At 30.5% G+C, this 16,171-nt stretch overlaps 2 protein-coding genes across 2 annotated transcripts; one reads left to right on the top strand and one right to left on the bottom strand.

Moving 5' to 3' along the window:
- The first annotated feature begins 299 nt into the window (after positions 1-299).
- On the top strand, positions 300-3,053 carry LOC114382582 (L-type lectin-domain containing receptor kinase VIII.1-like). The gene has a single exon (XM_028342106.1). The coding sequence runs from the start codon at positions 757-759 to the stop codon at positions 2,800-2,802; it is 2,046 nt and encodes a 681-aa protein (XP_028197907.1). The 5' UTR covers positions 300-756; the 3' UTR covers positions 2,803-3,053.
- Positions 3,054-5,208: 2,155 nt separating this feature from the next.
- On the bottom strand, positions 5,209-14,240 carry LOC114382583 (glutamate decarboxylase 4-like). Its single transcript, XM_028342108.1, has 7 exons — positions 14,069-14,240; positions 13,363-13,567; positions 7,791-7,991; positions 7,469-7,683; positions 6,753-7,006; positions 6,550-6,602; positions 5,209-5,943 (listed from the first exon to the last, which is right to left on the bottom strand). Exons 1-7 carry the CDS (start codon positions 14,152-14,154, stop codon positions 5,446-5,448), a joined length of 1,512 nt encoding a protein of 503 aa, XP_028197909.1. The 5' UTR covers positions 14,155-14,240; the 3' UTR covers positions 5,209-5,445.
- Positions 14,241-16,171: the final 1,931 nt, after the last annotated feature.

The following is a 16,171-nucleotide window of genomic DNA, read 5'->3' as shown; positions in this document are numbered from 1 at the left end:
TGACATATTCAATAGTTTAGTAGAGAGTACTAATTAAGTTAATACAACTTTACATCAATTCATGTAAAACTTTTTTATTACTAAAAAAGAAGACAGATCCAGAATCCAACCACAACATCGCTTAGAGCCATTACCATTTCCTCAGTCATCATTTCCACACACACACACACACACACACACACACACACATATATATATATATATATATATATATATATATATATATATATATATTATGATATCAGTCACCTAACCAACCACGTAGTAAGTCTTTTACAACCACACGTAAACTAGCAAAGACAATCTATAGTGCATTTGTCCTTTCTTCGAATTTTTTAAAGAAATGTAAACCGCTATTCTATAGTATTTCTATTCTACACAAATTTTCCAGTTTCCATTTTTAATTATGACGGTGAAACACATAACCGTTACGAGTGTGTGAAAAGTGCAGACCCACCACCCCCAACACAGTGTCTCCACTCCCTCCTTTGAATTTTCTGCCATTATTATTCCTTTGTTTCGTTCTTCCGTTTTTACACTTTCCCCCATACTTCTCTTCTGCATTCGGAAAAAATTAAAACCAATCAATTAAGCACAGCATAACAAAAACTTGCATTAAAAACGCACTCAAACAACAACACTACTAATAGTACTACTACCCCCAACCTCGTCAAGGTAAAACCCAACAACAACAAAAACAACCTTAACCATTCCAACATTATTTTCACTGTTTCCTCGGCATCACCGAATCAGAACATGAACATCCATCCCCATTTCCCAATGTCACCACTTCAAACACCCTTCTTCATCACCTTCTTCTTCCTATGTTGTCTCAATGCCTCTTCTTCTATTTTCGCCACCACCCAATTTGACTTTGCGACTTTAACTATGAGCACTTTGAAGCTTCTCGGCGATGCCCATTTGAACAACAACACCGTCAGCCTCACCGGCGACCCCGCCGTCCCCAACTCCGCCGCCGGCAGAGCCCTATACTCCGCCCCCGTCAGATTCCGGCAACCGGGCACCCCTTCTCCGGCGAGCTTCTCCACCTTCTTCTCCTTCTCCGTCACCAACCTCAACCCCTCCTCCGTCGGCGGCGGCCTCGCCTTCGTCATCTCGCCGGACTCCTCCGCCGTCGGCGACCCCGGCGGCTTCCTCGGCCTCCAGACCGCCGCCGGCGGAACCTTCCTCGCCGTGGAATTCGACACCCTTATGGACGTGGAATTCAGCGACGTCAACGGAAACCACGTCGGGTTGGACCTAAACAGCGTCGTTTCGACGCAAGTTTCCGACTTGGGAACCATCGGAGTGGATCTCAAAAGCGGCGACTCGGTGAACGCATGGATCGAGTACGACGGAAACGCCAAAGGGTTGCGCGTTTGGGTCTCGTACTCGAACCTTCGTCCCAAAGATCCGATTTTGAAGGTGGATCTCGATGTGGGTATGTACGTTGACGATTTCATGTATGTGGGTTTTTCTGGGTCTACACAAGGTAGCACCGAGGTTCACAGTGTTGAGTGGTGGAGTTTTAATTCTTCTTTCGATTCCGCGGCGGCTCCTGCCGCCGCCACGTCTGTGCAAAAGGAGCGTAAGTCTTCTAAGAAGAGTACTGTGGGGGCAGTTGCTGGGGTTGTCACTGCTGGTGCTTTTGTTCTTGCTCTCTTTGCTGGTGCGTTGATTTGGTTGTATTCTAACAAGGTTAAGTACTATGTGAAGAAGCTTGATCATTCTATTGAGTCGGAGATTATTAGAATGCCTAAGGAGTTTAGCTACAAGGAGCTGAAGTTGGCCACTAAGGGGTTCAGTGCTAATAGGGTCATTGGTCATGGAGCTTTCGGGACTGTTTACAAGGGCGTGTTGCCAGAGAGCGGCGACATTGTTGCGGTGAAGAGGTGTAACCATAGTGGTCAGGGGAAGAATGAGTTTTTGTCTGAGTTGTCTATAATTGGAAGTCTAAGGCATAGGAATTTGGTTCACCTTCAAGGTTGGTGCCATGAGAAAGGTGAGATTTTGTTGGTGTATGACTTGATGCCAAATGGGAGTCTAGATAAGGCCTTGTATGAGTCTAGAATGGCTCTGTCTTGGCCTCATAGGCTCAAAATTTTGTTAGGCGTGTCGTCTGTTTTGGCCTACTTGCATCATGAATGCGAAAACCAGGTAATTCATAGGGACATTAAGACTAGTAACATTATGTTAGATGAAGGGTTCAATGCTAGGTTAGGTGATTTTGGTTTGGCGAGGCAAACGGAACATGACAAGTCTCCCGATGCCACCGTAGCTGCTGGGACAATGGGGTACCTCGCGCCTGAGTACGTGCTTACCGGTAGAGCCACTGAGAAAACTGATGTGTTTAGCTATGGTGCTGTGGTTCTTGAGGTGGCCAGTGGGAGGAGGCCTATTGAGAAAGATGATGATGCTGCTGCTGGGAATGGTAAAGTTGGAATTAGCAGCAATTTGGTGGAATGGGTTTGGAGTTTGCATCAAGATGGTAAGTTGCTAACGGCAGCTGATCCGAGACTTGAAGGCGAGTTTGAGGAAGGGGAGATGAGGAAGGTACTCTTGATTGGATTAGCTTGCTCACACCCTGATTCAATGGCAAGACCTACTATGAGGTGTGTGGTTCAGATGCTGCTGGGTGAGGCTGAAGTGCCTATTGTCCCTAGAGCCAAGCCATCTACTAGTTACAGTACTTCTCAACTCTTAATGAACTTGCAAGATAGTGATACTGACTGTAAGAATGGTATGATCACAATCTCTACCTCTTCATCAGAGAACAGCTCCAATGGCAAAGATATAGTCTGATGGAAGTCTTTGGCTGAGATCTTGTCATTTTTTTTTAATTATTTACTCAAAATGTAGATAGAGTGAAATGTATTCTTTTGCTCATGTATGTAAACTCCAATAACATTACAATTATAGGCCTTCTTGAGAAAGGAAAGAATTTTGGGGATTATGCAATTTTGCCTCTGGCATTCATAGTTTATGGTAGAGTGCTTCTGTTGTACATTTTTATACAAATTAAATTAAATGGATCTCGGTGAGTAGAAATGCAAGATGCTGGTGTTGAGTTTGAGTGTTACATGCAATCTGGGGAAGGTCGTGGATTTGTATATATTGTTGTTTCACTTCTAATTCGTGTGCAGTGGTTTAGTGCTAGTTGGAGTTAACTAACTTATGCTAAATACCATTTTCTTTGGACAATTAGATTTCACCTACCATGGTATAATGAAAACAGCAATTTCTCTAAAGCTTTCTCCCTTTCTTTTAGAAATCCAGGCTTTGTACTGTATCTTACATTCATAAGAAATGACAATTTTATTCCCTTTTCTGTTTTGGTGTAACATAGCTTTTTAGTATAATGTTATGGCACCAAGTCTTTTTTGTATCATTTTGCTAATTTGCTGAATGCATTTTTAGAATTTTATGGAAGGACAAATATCTGTTTAATAGCAACATTTTTCACCCTGGGTGCTTGACTGATAGCTTATGCATATAGCTGAATATATATTACATCTGAAGTTCATCATTTACTTTTTAATATCAACTATTAATTTATTTCTAGTGTCTTCCATGTGATATTTTCATGTATCAGCCTTGCTATCTATGCTTCTCTTTGGGATACTATTACAACTCACCAGGGCTTCAAGTCTGTCACATTGACCTTTCTTTTGATGGTGACATTGGAACTGTATTGTTGATATTTGTACATGGGTGTGAGAATCATATACTACTTCAGTCTTTTTTAAAAATTTTATTTTTGTTTTGTATGATGGACAGCTGGACTTGAAGGCTCAAGTTGGGTAGTGATCATTGTGTTAGTGAAGACCTAGATCTGTCTCCCTTGTAAGGATTCTATGGAAAATATCGAAAACCAATGAATGATGCCACTTTTCTAATACTTCAAGTGGAAGTTTAGCCTGTATTTGATTTCAACCGAATACTTAATTTTGGTTGAAATTGTTTGTGCTTCTTTCCTTTGGCATGACTTGTATTTTTTTACACAATTAATTATCCTCAAAATGAGACTCCAACATTTCTAACTCCGATTTTGCTAGTAATTTTTTTTTACTTAGATTGCACTGCAGCCAACCATTGTTATGTTAAGCATGACTTATATGTGAGATCGTACGTACACTTCCATTTTATATTCAAATAATAAACCCCTTCTATGCTGGAAGGGGTGTGCAAAGCGCAGTTCAAGGAAAAAATCGATCCGGTTTCGAATTGATTTAAATTCTTTAAACCAAATCTGAGAACCAATTTTTAAAACCAATTTAGAATCAAACTGATTTTAAGAATTGATGCGAGAATGAGCTGATTTTAAACCGGCTTTAAGAATCAAACAAGTTTTGAACTAGTTTTTAAAACTTTTTTTTTTTTAACTATTCCAGTTTTAGAAAAAAAAATTGATTATTAAGTGAATCAAACCAGTTTTAAAGCTAGTTCAGTTCAAACAGAACTAATTTACAAAAATGATTTGTTTTATTTAACTGAATCAGTTTAGTTTAAAAATCAATTCTATTCGATGCAATCAGAAAACAGTTAAGTTCAAATCGGTTTATATCCACACCCTTGCAGGTTATAGTTACTGTACTCTTCTTTTCTTAGGCATGTTGAGATCATATTCAAGATATTCGAAAAGCTACCTTACCCAAGAGATAAAGTTTAGTCTATTTGGTAAATAATTTTAGTAGCTTAGAACAACTGCAGCGGTAGTCAAAAACGATTCTTAAATAATAAGAACTAGTGCTTAATTTTATTACACCGTTAGAGGCGCATCGTATCTGGTGCTTAAAAAATGAAAAGTAACCTTTTTATTGTCAAAAAGTAACAGTTTAAAGTATGAAAAGATAATGCATGCTACTTATCGGTGGAACCCATTTAGTTAGTTTTGTAGAGGTATTGGGTTGGAGAGATTGGGTTCTTATGAATAGCTTAAATTGAAAAAGGTAAAAATGAGTAATGTGAAATGAGATTTACTTAAGAACCCAAATGAAAGATCTTGCCTTTGACATGATCTTATAAGATACTTTGACTAATTGCTCCTTATGAATTTGTTGTTTTTCCATTCCTAACATTGATCCTCAAATATTGAATACTCAACCTTTTGGGTTGGTTGGGCTTTTGACCAATTTAGCAGGCTATTGCAAATGGGCCTGCTTAGAGATAAGCATAATTTAAACTTGAACAAAAAAAAAAATGTGAACATATCATATGGAAGATAAATATAATTCATGATTCAGAAAATAGTCAAAAATACAGTGAATCATACTTATACAGATGAAAATACAGTTTGATATTTGCCTCTCATCAATAAGCAACCGAATCAGATAAATAGCTTGACTCAATCAAAAGTACTTACTCCTCAAATATATATATGAAAAAAAGAACTAGAATAAGGCAGGGATAGGCACAACACAACACAACACACCCTTGAAGCTAACTCTAACAAACACCATTCATCTTGTCATTGTTCTTCTTCCTCTCCAACACAAACTTCTTCCAAATGGCAGTGATTTCCCTCTGAGTCTCCATAGCACTCTTCTTAGCAACCACTACCTTGCCATTTTCTTCAGCAGTGACTGTCACACTAGTGCTGCTTATGACCCTAGCAGGAAGTGAATCAAGCTCATGCAGAACCTTCTCAACATCGGCCACGAGGCGCTCTGCGAGAGTCCTCGAGAAGTCCTCCCTGATGACAACACGAAGCACTGTGACATGTTGAGCATCTGGGGGCATGGTGTATGCTGGCACTATCCACCCAAAGCGCCTTAAGAAGTCAGAGATTTGGAATTCATCAAAGTGGGTGTGGTCTTTCAGTGTGAATGCCACCAAAGGCACTCCATTGTCTTTGGAAACAATTGAAAATCTCCCTGTTTTCTCTAGTCCTTCTTTCAGCACCAACATGTTGTCTCTGCAGTTTTCCATCACGTTTCTATATCCCTGCAATCCCATTTTATGTAATCAAGCTATATATGTGAATCTTTCACAAAATATGATACTACATGTATGAATGAGAAATGATAATAATACACTCCTTGCGCATTTTTTTTATATTATAATCTTTGGTAGAAATATAATAGGAGTTTATTTTTCATACACTTTGACCGTAAAAAGTTTTACATTCTCTATCAATTAGAAATCATCCTCAAAATGATCACTTTAAAAATTGTTATTATAAAGTATAATAGGATTGTAATTTTGATGCACTGTTAGTGTATAGTATAATAGGATTTTATTTTTGATGCACTGTTAGTGTATAAAGTCTTATATTTTCCATCAATCAAAAATCATCTTTAAAATGACTTTAAAAATTGGTATTATAAACATTAAGAGACTTAATTATTATATATATGATGTGTGATTGAATAATATTATAATTTTATATCATAAACACATTTCAATTAAATTATTAGGATTCACAAAATTATAAGCAAGATTTATTAAATAAAAAGTGTGACTCGTGACATTTCGTGTCTCTCGATGAATTTTTCCTAATAATAAAGAATGTGTTAAAAAACAATTGGGTCTCTTGGTTGATCTTATTACCTCAAAACCAAGGCGAATTAGTTGGTAGTATTGAGCAATGACTTGGCTAGAACCTGCATTGCATATTTTGTGAAACAATGAGTACATACTCGTGCATAAACCAAAGAATGGTTGTGGCAGAAAGCACAAGTAATAAATTTGCTTTGTTGTTAATTAGTAGTACTTAGATATAACTAAAACTGAGCAATTCAATTATGTTTTACCTTTGGAGAAGTTAAGGGTGAAGGTGGGTTGATCAGCACCAAGATAGTTTATGTGAAAGATGAGTTCCTCAGGCAAGTCCTCCTTGCTTCTCCAGATAACCCAACCGATTCCAGCATAGACCAAACCATACTTGTGGCCACTAACATTGATGCTCTTCACTAGTGGTAACCGGAAGTCCCACTCAAGCTCTGGGTAAAGAAATGGGGCAATGAAGCCACCACTTGCTGCATCAACATGAATAGGAGTGTCCCACCTACCAAACACTTTCACATGTCAATTCATAAGGTCTAAAATTTTAAAATAATTCTAAATCTTCATCTAATATAATATCCACATACTAATCTTCTTAGGCTAAATTTATAGTTGTCAATTAAATTACTTGTTTTTTTTATCCTTTGATAAATCGAATAAATAAGTCTTATAAATAGAAACAGAATAATATTATATAATTTTAATACAAGATTAGAAATGTTTTTGAAAGTTTCTTTACGAAAAAAACTCTATTTAAAAAAATTCTCAAAAACACTTATGACTTCCAAACAAGTCCTAAATATATTTGACTTTTGATTTAATACTTTCTATATAGAATATGATTTGATACTTTCTATATAGAATATATATAAGATATTCAATCTAGACATGCATGGTGTATAAATGTAAGGAACATTTAAGTAAAGGGAGCTAGAGGGAGGAAGGAAAGAAGGCAGAGACACACCCAGTTATTTTATTCTTTTCAATTAGGAGATCATTTAAGCGTTTGACATCTTCAAATTCTCCATTTAGTGTTGAACCAAGGATAGCAGCAACACAAATAGTGTTCTCATCCACCAATTCCACGGCCTTTTCAGGGTCCATCACATAGTAATCATCACGGAGCTTCACCTCCTTCAACTCCACCTCAAAGTACCTTGCAAATTTCTCCCAGCAAACCTGAACACACATAATTAATCAATTAAAACTCTGATTAGTTCCATACTATATTACTCAACAAACAATGCTCTTGAAAAATTAATAAAAATGTTTTGAAGTGTATGTACCTGAACGTTGGCTCCAGTGACAATGTTGGGTTTGTCAAAAGGTTTTCCCTCTTGTTTCCTTCTGTTTTGCCACTTTCTTTTGAATGCCAATCCAGCTAACATTATGGCCTCTGATGAGCCAACCGTGCCAACACCAACTGCAGCCTCAGTCTCTTCTAGTGGTGCATTGAAAAGATGAGCTATCATGTTAACACATCGATTCTGCATGCATATATACAATACAAGTAATTAAGAAATATGGTACTTCAATACTCAATACGTACCTTTTCTAGAAAATAAAACATTCAACAAAATTACAAATAGCCTTTCAAAAATATGACTGAATAATGAACATTGTTATGATATATCAATATCAGCAGAAAATTCTTTGTCAACATTGTTATGGTAGTATTAAATATTCTTACAATTTTAAGCTACAAAAATATATCCCCCCACCCCCGCAAAAGCAGCAAAATATTACTTCGATTGTTTGAAGTTTAAAGTTGATTTTGAACAAGTTTACCAAAGAAGGCGATACAATTATAAAACTGTTTTAATAATTATATATAGGGGGTGAGCATGATCCAACCCGAGGTTATTTGGACAGATTTTAAAAATAGATCCAGTATATTTTCTTATGATGAGTTCGAGTTATGATTTGGGTTCTCCTGACTCAGTTTAATTAACATTAATACTTTCTTAAAATGTATAAGCTTTTTTTTAACAATCATGTATTAATAATAAAAAATTATCGAATAAATAATATTTTGCATAATATGATACTATATTTATAATAAAATTATTTATTTTGAAATATTTTTCATAAAATATATCTTTATTTAAATTTATACCCATTTGTATCTCCTCAAAAGTTTTTTGGAATAAGATATTCCCTTTCATCTTATGTACATAAAACTTTTATTTAATTCAAGAAAATAAGAAATTTAACTAATTAATCAATAATATTAAATCTATCTTTAATATATATAAAATTTTAAATTACTTTTTAAATTGTTGAGGCATCATTTCTTAAGCTATTTTTACTTAATTAATGTATTTTCATTTAAATAATGACTTTTACATTGCATAGGAAGAGGAAAATTAAATGAAAGAGATAACCCTTCGAGAGAAAAAAAGTGTTTAAAAATTTTAATTGGTTGAAGGTCACTAATCCAAATAATCCAAGAAATTGTTTGAGAGAAAAAAAAATTTAGCCAAATTCAATATAAAAGAAGACAGTTTTGAACATCTTTTTTAAAAAAATATTCTTATTTTTAATCCTAAAATAATTTTAAATAAAAACGATCACATTAGTTAATTATATATTATACGTATTTATCTTATAATATTATAACATCATCAGTGATGAATCTAGAAACCTTATAAAGGGGTTAAAATTATTTTTTCTTCCTTTATAATTATATAAATATCTAAATTTTAATAAATAATAATTTTTTAAAGTAACTATTTTTAAACATAAAGTCAAAACTAATATTTATATTAAATGATGATAACTTTAATTTTTATTATAATAATAATAAACACACAATTAGTTTTACATAAAATTAAGTATCACTTTAATCATTATAATAAAATAACAAATACAATTAATTTTACTAAATCTTATATTAATTAATATTAACCATACGCAATCTTATATTAATTAATATTAATCATTATTATAATAACATCCTATAAAATTAATTTTATACTAATTAACTTAAAAATGTATCAAGAGAAGGGGCTGAAGCCCCCGCTCCCCCTCTATATTCATACCTGAACATGATCTTTTGTGTTAATTAAATTTTTCTTAATTTTTTTTTCTAAAATTTCATACGAAATTTTTATTTGATATATTACAAAGTAATATATATATATATATATATATATATAATTATTTTCAAATTGATCTAATGTAAACTACAATTGAATTAATACCTTTATTTGATGGTCTCATTAAAAATATAGGTTTGTATGGAATGATACAAATAATGTTCAGGAGCTTTTGGTGCCGACATAGAAAAATGACCCGATATTACTATTAGGGTCCACTGCGGTTCCGTTTAGAAAAACGTGGTACCTAACTTTATCAAACCATTGAATATACTAATGTTTTGAGGCTCCACAGTACTATTACTATGTGCCTTTGGGATTCTTCTTTATTCACATTTTTTGTGATCCTCAAAGTACTTTTTCTAGCCATCCATTATGGTTGTCCTCTTTCCTTATTAGTTTTATATATATTCAAAGTTACGCACTGCCTATATTATGACAACTCAGATCCACATTATTGTTGGGAACAAAAAAGCTAGGCATGCTTTCATTTTAAGTAAACACAAGAATGCAAGTAGTAATATTTTATTCTTGTGATTGATCCGAAGGTTATAGACCCTATGGTTGCATTTGTTATTGGTTGATAAGGGTTAAATTTTTTTTATCCATTATAACTCATTTATCTTATTCAATTAATTAAATTAAATTTTCTTTAATTTTATTCTCTATATTCTTAATTATAATACTTAATTACTTATTTCATCATAATTAAAAAAGTGATTGATTTTCTTATCATTATATATATATATATAAACTATTTTTATTATTAATCATCTTCTCTTTTTATTCTAGTTATTTACCAGTAGAACAATGTATCTAAATAGATACTCTTTTTTATTCTGAAATAGTAGTATTTTAAATTTTTCTGTATAACCAAAGAGTTACAAGAGAAATATTAGGAATACATTTTTAAAAAAAAATTATAAAAAAAAATTGATGAGTCACATGTCATATTTAATAATTTTTTCTCTTAATTTTGTAATTTTTAATAAATTTTTGTCAATCAGAGATGATGTGTTTAAAAAATAAATTATGTTTTTTTATAGACTAGAGGTATGAGGTATGTTTTGTTGTGGACAATTATGCTTCAGATGAAATTCGAGATTTTGAGTTAAATTACAACAACTACAAGCCATTGATTCATAAATTTAGTGGTAAAAATAAAAAATAAATTTTATTATATTTTGTTAGTATTTTCTAATTTACCTAATGAAAACATGTTAGACAATAACTAATAAACTTTATGTTTCAAAATTCAATTGCAAAAATAATTAAGAAAATTAATTTCCAAGATAAAATTTACTTTAAAACGAAAGAATAAGTATTCACAAATTATTTCAAATGTAAATTTTAAAATATTTATTATAAAAATCAACAAATTTAATATATATATATATATAATATGTTATTATTAAATAGTAGTAATAATATAAAAAAAAATCTTTTTAGTGTAAGTATAACAATCTAAATAAATTATGTACCGAAAAAATAATTTAAATAAATTCACAAAGTTGACATTGGGGAAGAAAAAGAAAAGAAGCATTGGCTCATGTGCATCTCATTTTCATTTCCATTTCCCTTTCCCAGGATAACGATCGTTATTACATTGTCAGTGACCAGACGTGAATAGTAATTACTCTTTATGAGTAATAAACTAATAATGAGTTGGATGGAATTATGGAAAATAAAGAGAAAAAAAAAAGAGTGATGGATATAATGTGTAATGAAAAGATTAAAAAGAGAAAAAGAATGGAGAATAATATGGAAGTGTAAATAGATAGATGATTTTAGTTTTTATATTGTTGGCGATAACTTATAATCTTGATAAGTTGTTTCAAAGTCAGTCGAAATAATAACAAATAAGATATTTTAAGTGGCTTTTATAATTTTGGGAAAGATAATTCACTAAAAGATTGAGATAAGTAATTTGACTCATTTACATCCAAATCAGGATATTTGGAATCTATATTATATAAGGAGATATTATTTTTACTAATTCAAATTGAAATGTGATATAAAATTAATTTATTTCTAACATCATATTTGTAATTAGTGTATTTAATATAGTTAGAAGCTCCAGTTCCATATCAAGGATGTTTGGGATCCTAGCTTAATTTTTTTTTAAATGTTCTGTTTCAAAAATAAGCAATTTTTTTGTTTTACTAAAAAAACAAGCTATTCTTAAGAAGCTGAAAATTTATAGTTTATGATTATTTTCTAACCACTTTTTTTCTTTCAATTGTTTTTATACTATTTTACTATTTAAAAGCTGATTTTTTGTTGCATTTAATTAAAAAAATAATTATTTTTAAATAAATTTTCAGAAAACTTATCAAAATATTGATTACGATTATAATTGATTATAAGAATATAATCATAATCAAAATTCGTTTGGAATAAATCTAAATTTCACTGCTATTTCAAACATATTTTAAAACAGTATATTCTTTTTACCAAAAAATAATACTCCAATTGAAATTTTTAATGTCTTCGTTTTTGGAGTAGTATATTTTTTATTATCAATTAAAATAAGAAGAAAAGATTAATTAGGATAGGCGACAAATACAAAAGGAAAAGAATATTCAAAGAAGACCGTACCAAACCGGGAAATTGAATACTGTATCCAACAAATAATTAAAAAGAAAATTAAGGTCCAGGAGTTTTTGATAAATCATATTCTTTTTTTCATAAAAAAATTTTAATTAAAATATTTAAAATTCTTAAAATTTAAAATTTTTCATAATTTTAAATTCTTCCCTCCGAACACATTCTAAAAGAGTTTTATCATATTAAGAAATTTAGCTGACTTGCTTAATTTGAAATAATAAAAAATTAAAATAACTGCGGTGTAAGCAAAAATTGATATACCTGCTCAGATTTGGAAATCAGTTTTTTTTTTTCTTTTTTCTTTTACTGATAGTAAATGTTACACACTTATTAAAGGAAGACAATGACATTATCACATAGTACATCGAACTTCGATCTGCAACTTGAATTATGAAAGTATATTTTATTATTAACCAAAAAAAATAAAAAATAAAAAAGCGTGATTGTTGCATATGATGTAGGAGGGAAATCCTAATCAACTAAGAGTTACGGCATTTGGAAAATCAGTCAAGACAGGGCCAGAAAAGGACTGTTACTAACATTTGTAAATGTTTAGATGAAATTGTTTTATACTTTGAATAAGTCCACGGAAGAATGGTAGATGGAAATTTGGGTTTTGAAGTTAAGAAAAATCATCTTAATATAATTAAAATATATATTTAAATTATTTTTATATATAAATGTGGTAAGTAGTATTACATCAAGATCTATTTTCCTAAAGTCAGCAACTCTTTTTAGAGAGTTATTGGTGGAAAAAAAAAATAATAGTTAATATCATGTGTACATGCATAACAAATTATAAGTGTATTAAACTATTATTTGTTAATTTTTTCATCAACTTTTAAAATTGGTTATTTATTTTTACTATTTTAGAATAACCAAATTTGCACATCAAACACTTTTTTCTTCTTTTTTTTAATAGAACAAAGTTAAAAAGAATTAATTTTCAAAAGTTAGGAAGATAAAGTTAGATGAAAACAAATCATGCATATATAAAGAAAAAAAAAAAGATAAAAACAAATCACTTGGATTAGTATTCTTACAAAAGTCAAATGAAAGTTAACCACCCCACTAAATCAAACCCAACAATTACTTTTATATATTTATTGTTCCTTTCCTTATGTGAAGAAAAGTAAAGAAAAGAGTTAGTTACCTGTAACTCAGTGGTGACAGGATACTCGTCCATGTCAACATAGTTCTTATTAATGGCAGCCATGATGAGTTTATCACACTCTGGCTCCATCCAGGTTGTCACAAATGATGCCAAGTTCAACCTTGGGTTCCCATCCAACATCAACTCATCGTTTATTATTTGATACGCTGCCTCCTTTGGTATCGACTCCTCCGGCATCTTAAACCTATATCAATATCAAATTAAATACAACTCAGATCCATAACATATACTATACTATATCAAACTAAGAAGAATTTAATACACACCCCCATCAATCACATATATATAGATTCATGTGAAACTTTTTGAAAAAAATCTTGTATATATATATTAACATCAAGTTAATTAGAGATATAAGATTGACCTAATGATTAAAAAAGATATCGAAAAAGAAGAAGAGAGAATTCGAGTTTTTTAGAAATTAGATCTTCTAATACGAACCCTAATAAAAACTCTTTAGATTTTTCATAACAATAACTTTAAAGACAATTGTAAAATGGTCGTAAAAAGGTTTTTCATAACAATATTTTTTAGTAGTAGTGTAGATAAAATAAAATAAAAAAAAGAAACACCGAGCTGGGCAGTGTTGGGCCAATTGATTAATAATCGGACAAGAACAAAACAACATTGATTAATTCGTCAGTATATAAACATAGTATGAACATTATTTATATAAATCACATGCCTGGGAAGCGAAGTTCTGACATATCGAGAAGCGAAGGTTGAGTGGATAGAGACGTCGGATTCGGAGGCGGTTTTGGAGAGAACCATGGCAGAGAGAGAGAAAGAGATAGAAAAAACTTAGAAAGAGTGAGTTTGAGTATGGGAGATGAAATGGAACATAGAGAGGACTTTCTAGCTAGCTATTTAAATAGGGACAAGTAGATGTAGTGTGAAAGATGTACTAATTGAATCCACTCACTACGACAAATCAAATGTAGGGTATGATTTACAACCAGATGTAATAATGAGTACTTATTCAAAGTTTTGCATTTGAATAAAATTGTAGGAAATAAAAAAAATAAAAAATATTTAATGTGCTTTTATCTTTTAAAATATTTTCTAAAAACGAATAAGTCTTAGATGACTTTTGTACTTTTAACAGATTAAAGATTTTCTTTTTATAATGTGCTTTTGAATTTACTAGTATAATAGAAACATGTCATTTATAAAAGTCATTGATCAATCCTTCACAAAAAAAAAGTTATTGAAGTTTTATTTTATTTCACCATAAAATAATATATTAATAATATAGTATTTTGTTTCGTTTTTAATTGCACTACATTTTATTTTAGTCATGGGATGATATCCAAACATAGATCTACAATTTTTGTGACAATTTTATATGTATATATGACATAGGTTTAAATATTATTTTAGACTATATATTTTAAAGATTAAAATGAACAAAATAACTTTAAAAAAATAAAATACTCAAATTATATGAACTGAAATGATTAATGCGTCAACATAGACAACAATATTGCGCTAGACTTCATTTATCTTGTAATTATTGAAGGAAACTCATTTAACAATAAAAATAAAAAAAATAAAAAAATGTTTCTAAGATTAAAATAATCAAAATAATTTGATAGTGACTAAAAAAAATAAAATGACTAAAATATAAGGATTAAAATAAATTATGTAATATATTTATTTTGTTTGGAGTTTGGACCACTTAACGGGTACAATGGACACATCAATAATCAAATATATATATAAAAGGTGTACAATCGAATGAAATAGAATTAATTTCCTTAATTATATTAATAATTCAAATAATAGAATAAATTATTTATTTTTATTATAAAGATTTAAATATTGATATGATAATCTTATGTCACTTCATTCTTAATTATTTTATTTTAAATCACATGTTGATCCTAAGTTAAGGTTAATATTTTCGGTCGTACAATATATCTATTTATTTATTTATTTTTCTCTTCAAAGTGTGTATTAAGAGTAAAGTGAAATGGAGTTATCATATTATTATTTTATTTTAATAACAAAATAAATAATTTATTCACTGTTTGTTATTTTGGACACTTTATATCTCCTCTACTAGTGTTTGAAAAGATAATCAATGGAAACTTCGATTTTAAATATAAATTATAATGTTTATACTTAAATACAAATTCTTATTATATTAACGGACACATTTTACGTTAAGTTTTAAATACAATTATATTTGAAAATTAGAAAGCTTAATGTTTGAAAATTTTTCATTTAACACAAATATTTATATTTTATAATTACAAAATGAATTTTTTCTTGTGTGTCACGCTCGAATTAACACAAATTAAAAGTTACGTTAATTTTGATTTTTTTTTAGATTTTAATTGTGATTTTGAATATTATATAAATACCATTGCGTATAGAAAAGGGAAAGTTGAAACTTGACTATGGTTAAGAAGACGAAATTCTTGGTATTATAAGAAAAATTAATATCAGTTAGACATGCATATACTATGAGTGCGTTAGACAACATTTTGAGCAAATCGAAAGTTTATTTTACTACGTGAAAAAGTTATTTAAACAAAAATGAACTTTTGTAATTGAATAGTTTTTTTCTTTCATTTTCCCATATTTGTGTTTATTAATGTTATATGATATATTTCTTATACATATTTCAAAACAGGTACAGTGACGTAGTAATTCTCATACTTGTGCAAAGACTTGTCGTAACCTTAAAATCTTGAATTTGAACCTAAGCTATAGCCAATAAGGTTGTATTTCCACATCTGCACTTCACTACCGTCTACCGCGTCAATATTAAATCAACAATGAA

The sequence above is a fragment of the Glycine soja genome, chromosome 13 (genome assembly GCF_004193775.1).
Source record: "Glycine soja cultivar W05 chromosome 13, ASM419377v2, whole genome shotgun sequence".
NCBI classification, from domain to species: domain Eukaryota; kingdom Viridiplantae; phylum Streptophyta; class Magnoliopsida; order Fabales; family Fabaceae; genus Glycine; species Glycine soja.
Note: the sequence above shows the minus strand (reverse complement) of the source record. Positions and strands in the feature narration are given on the sequence as shown.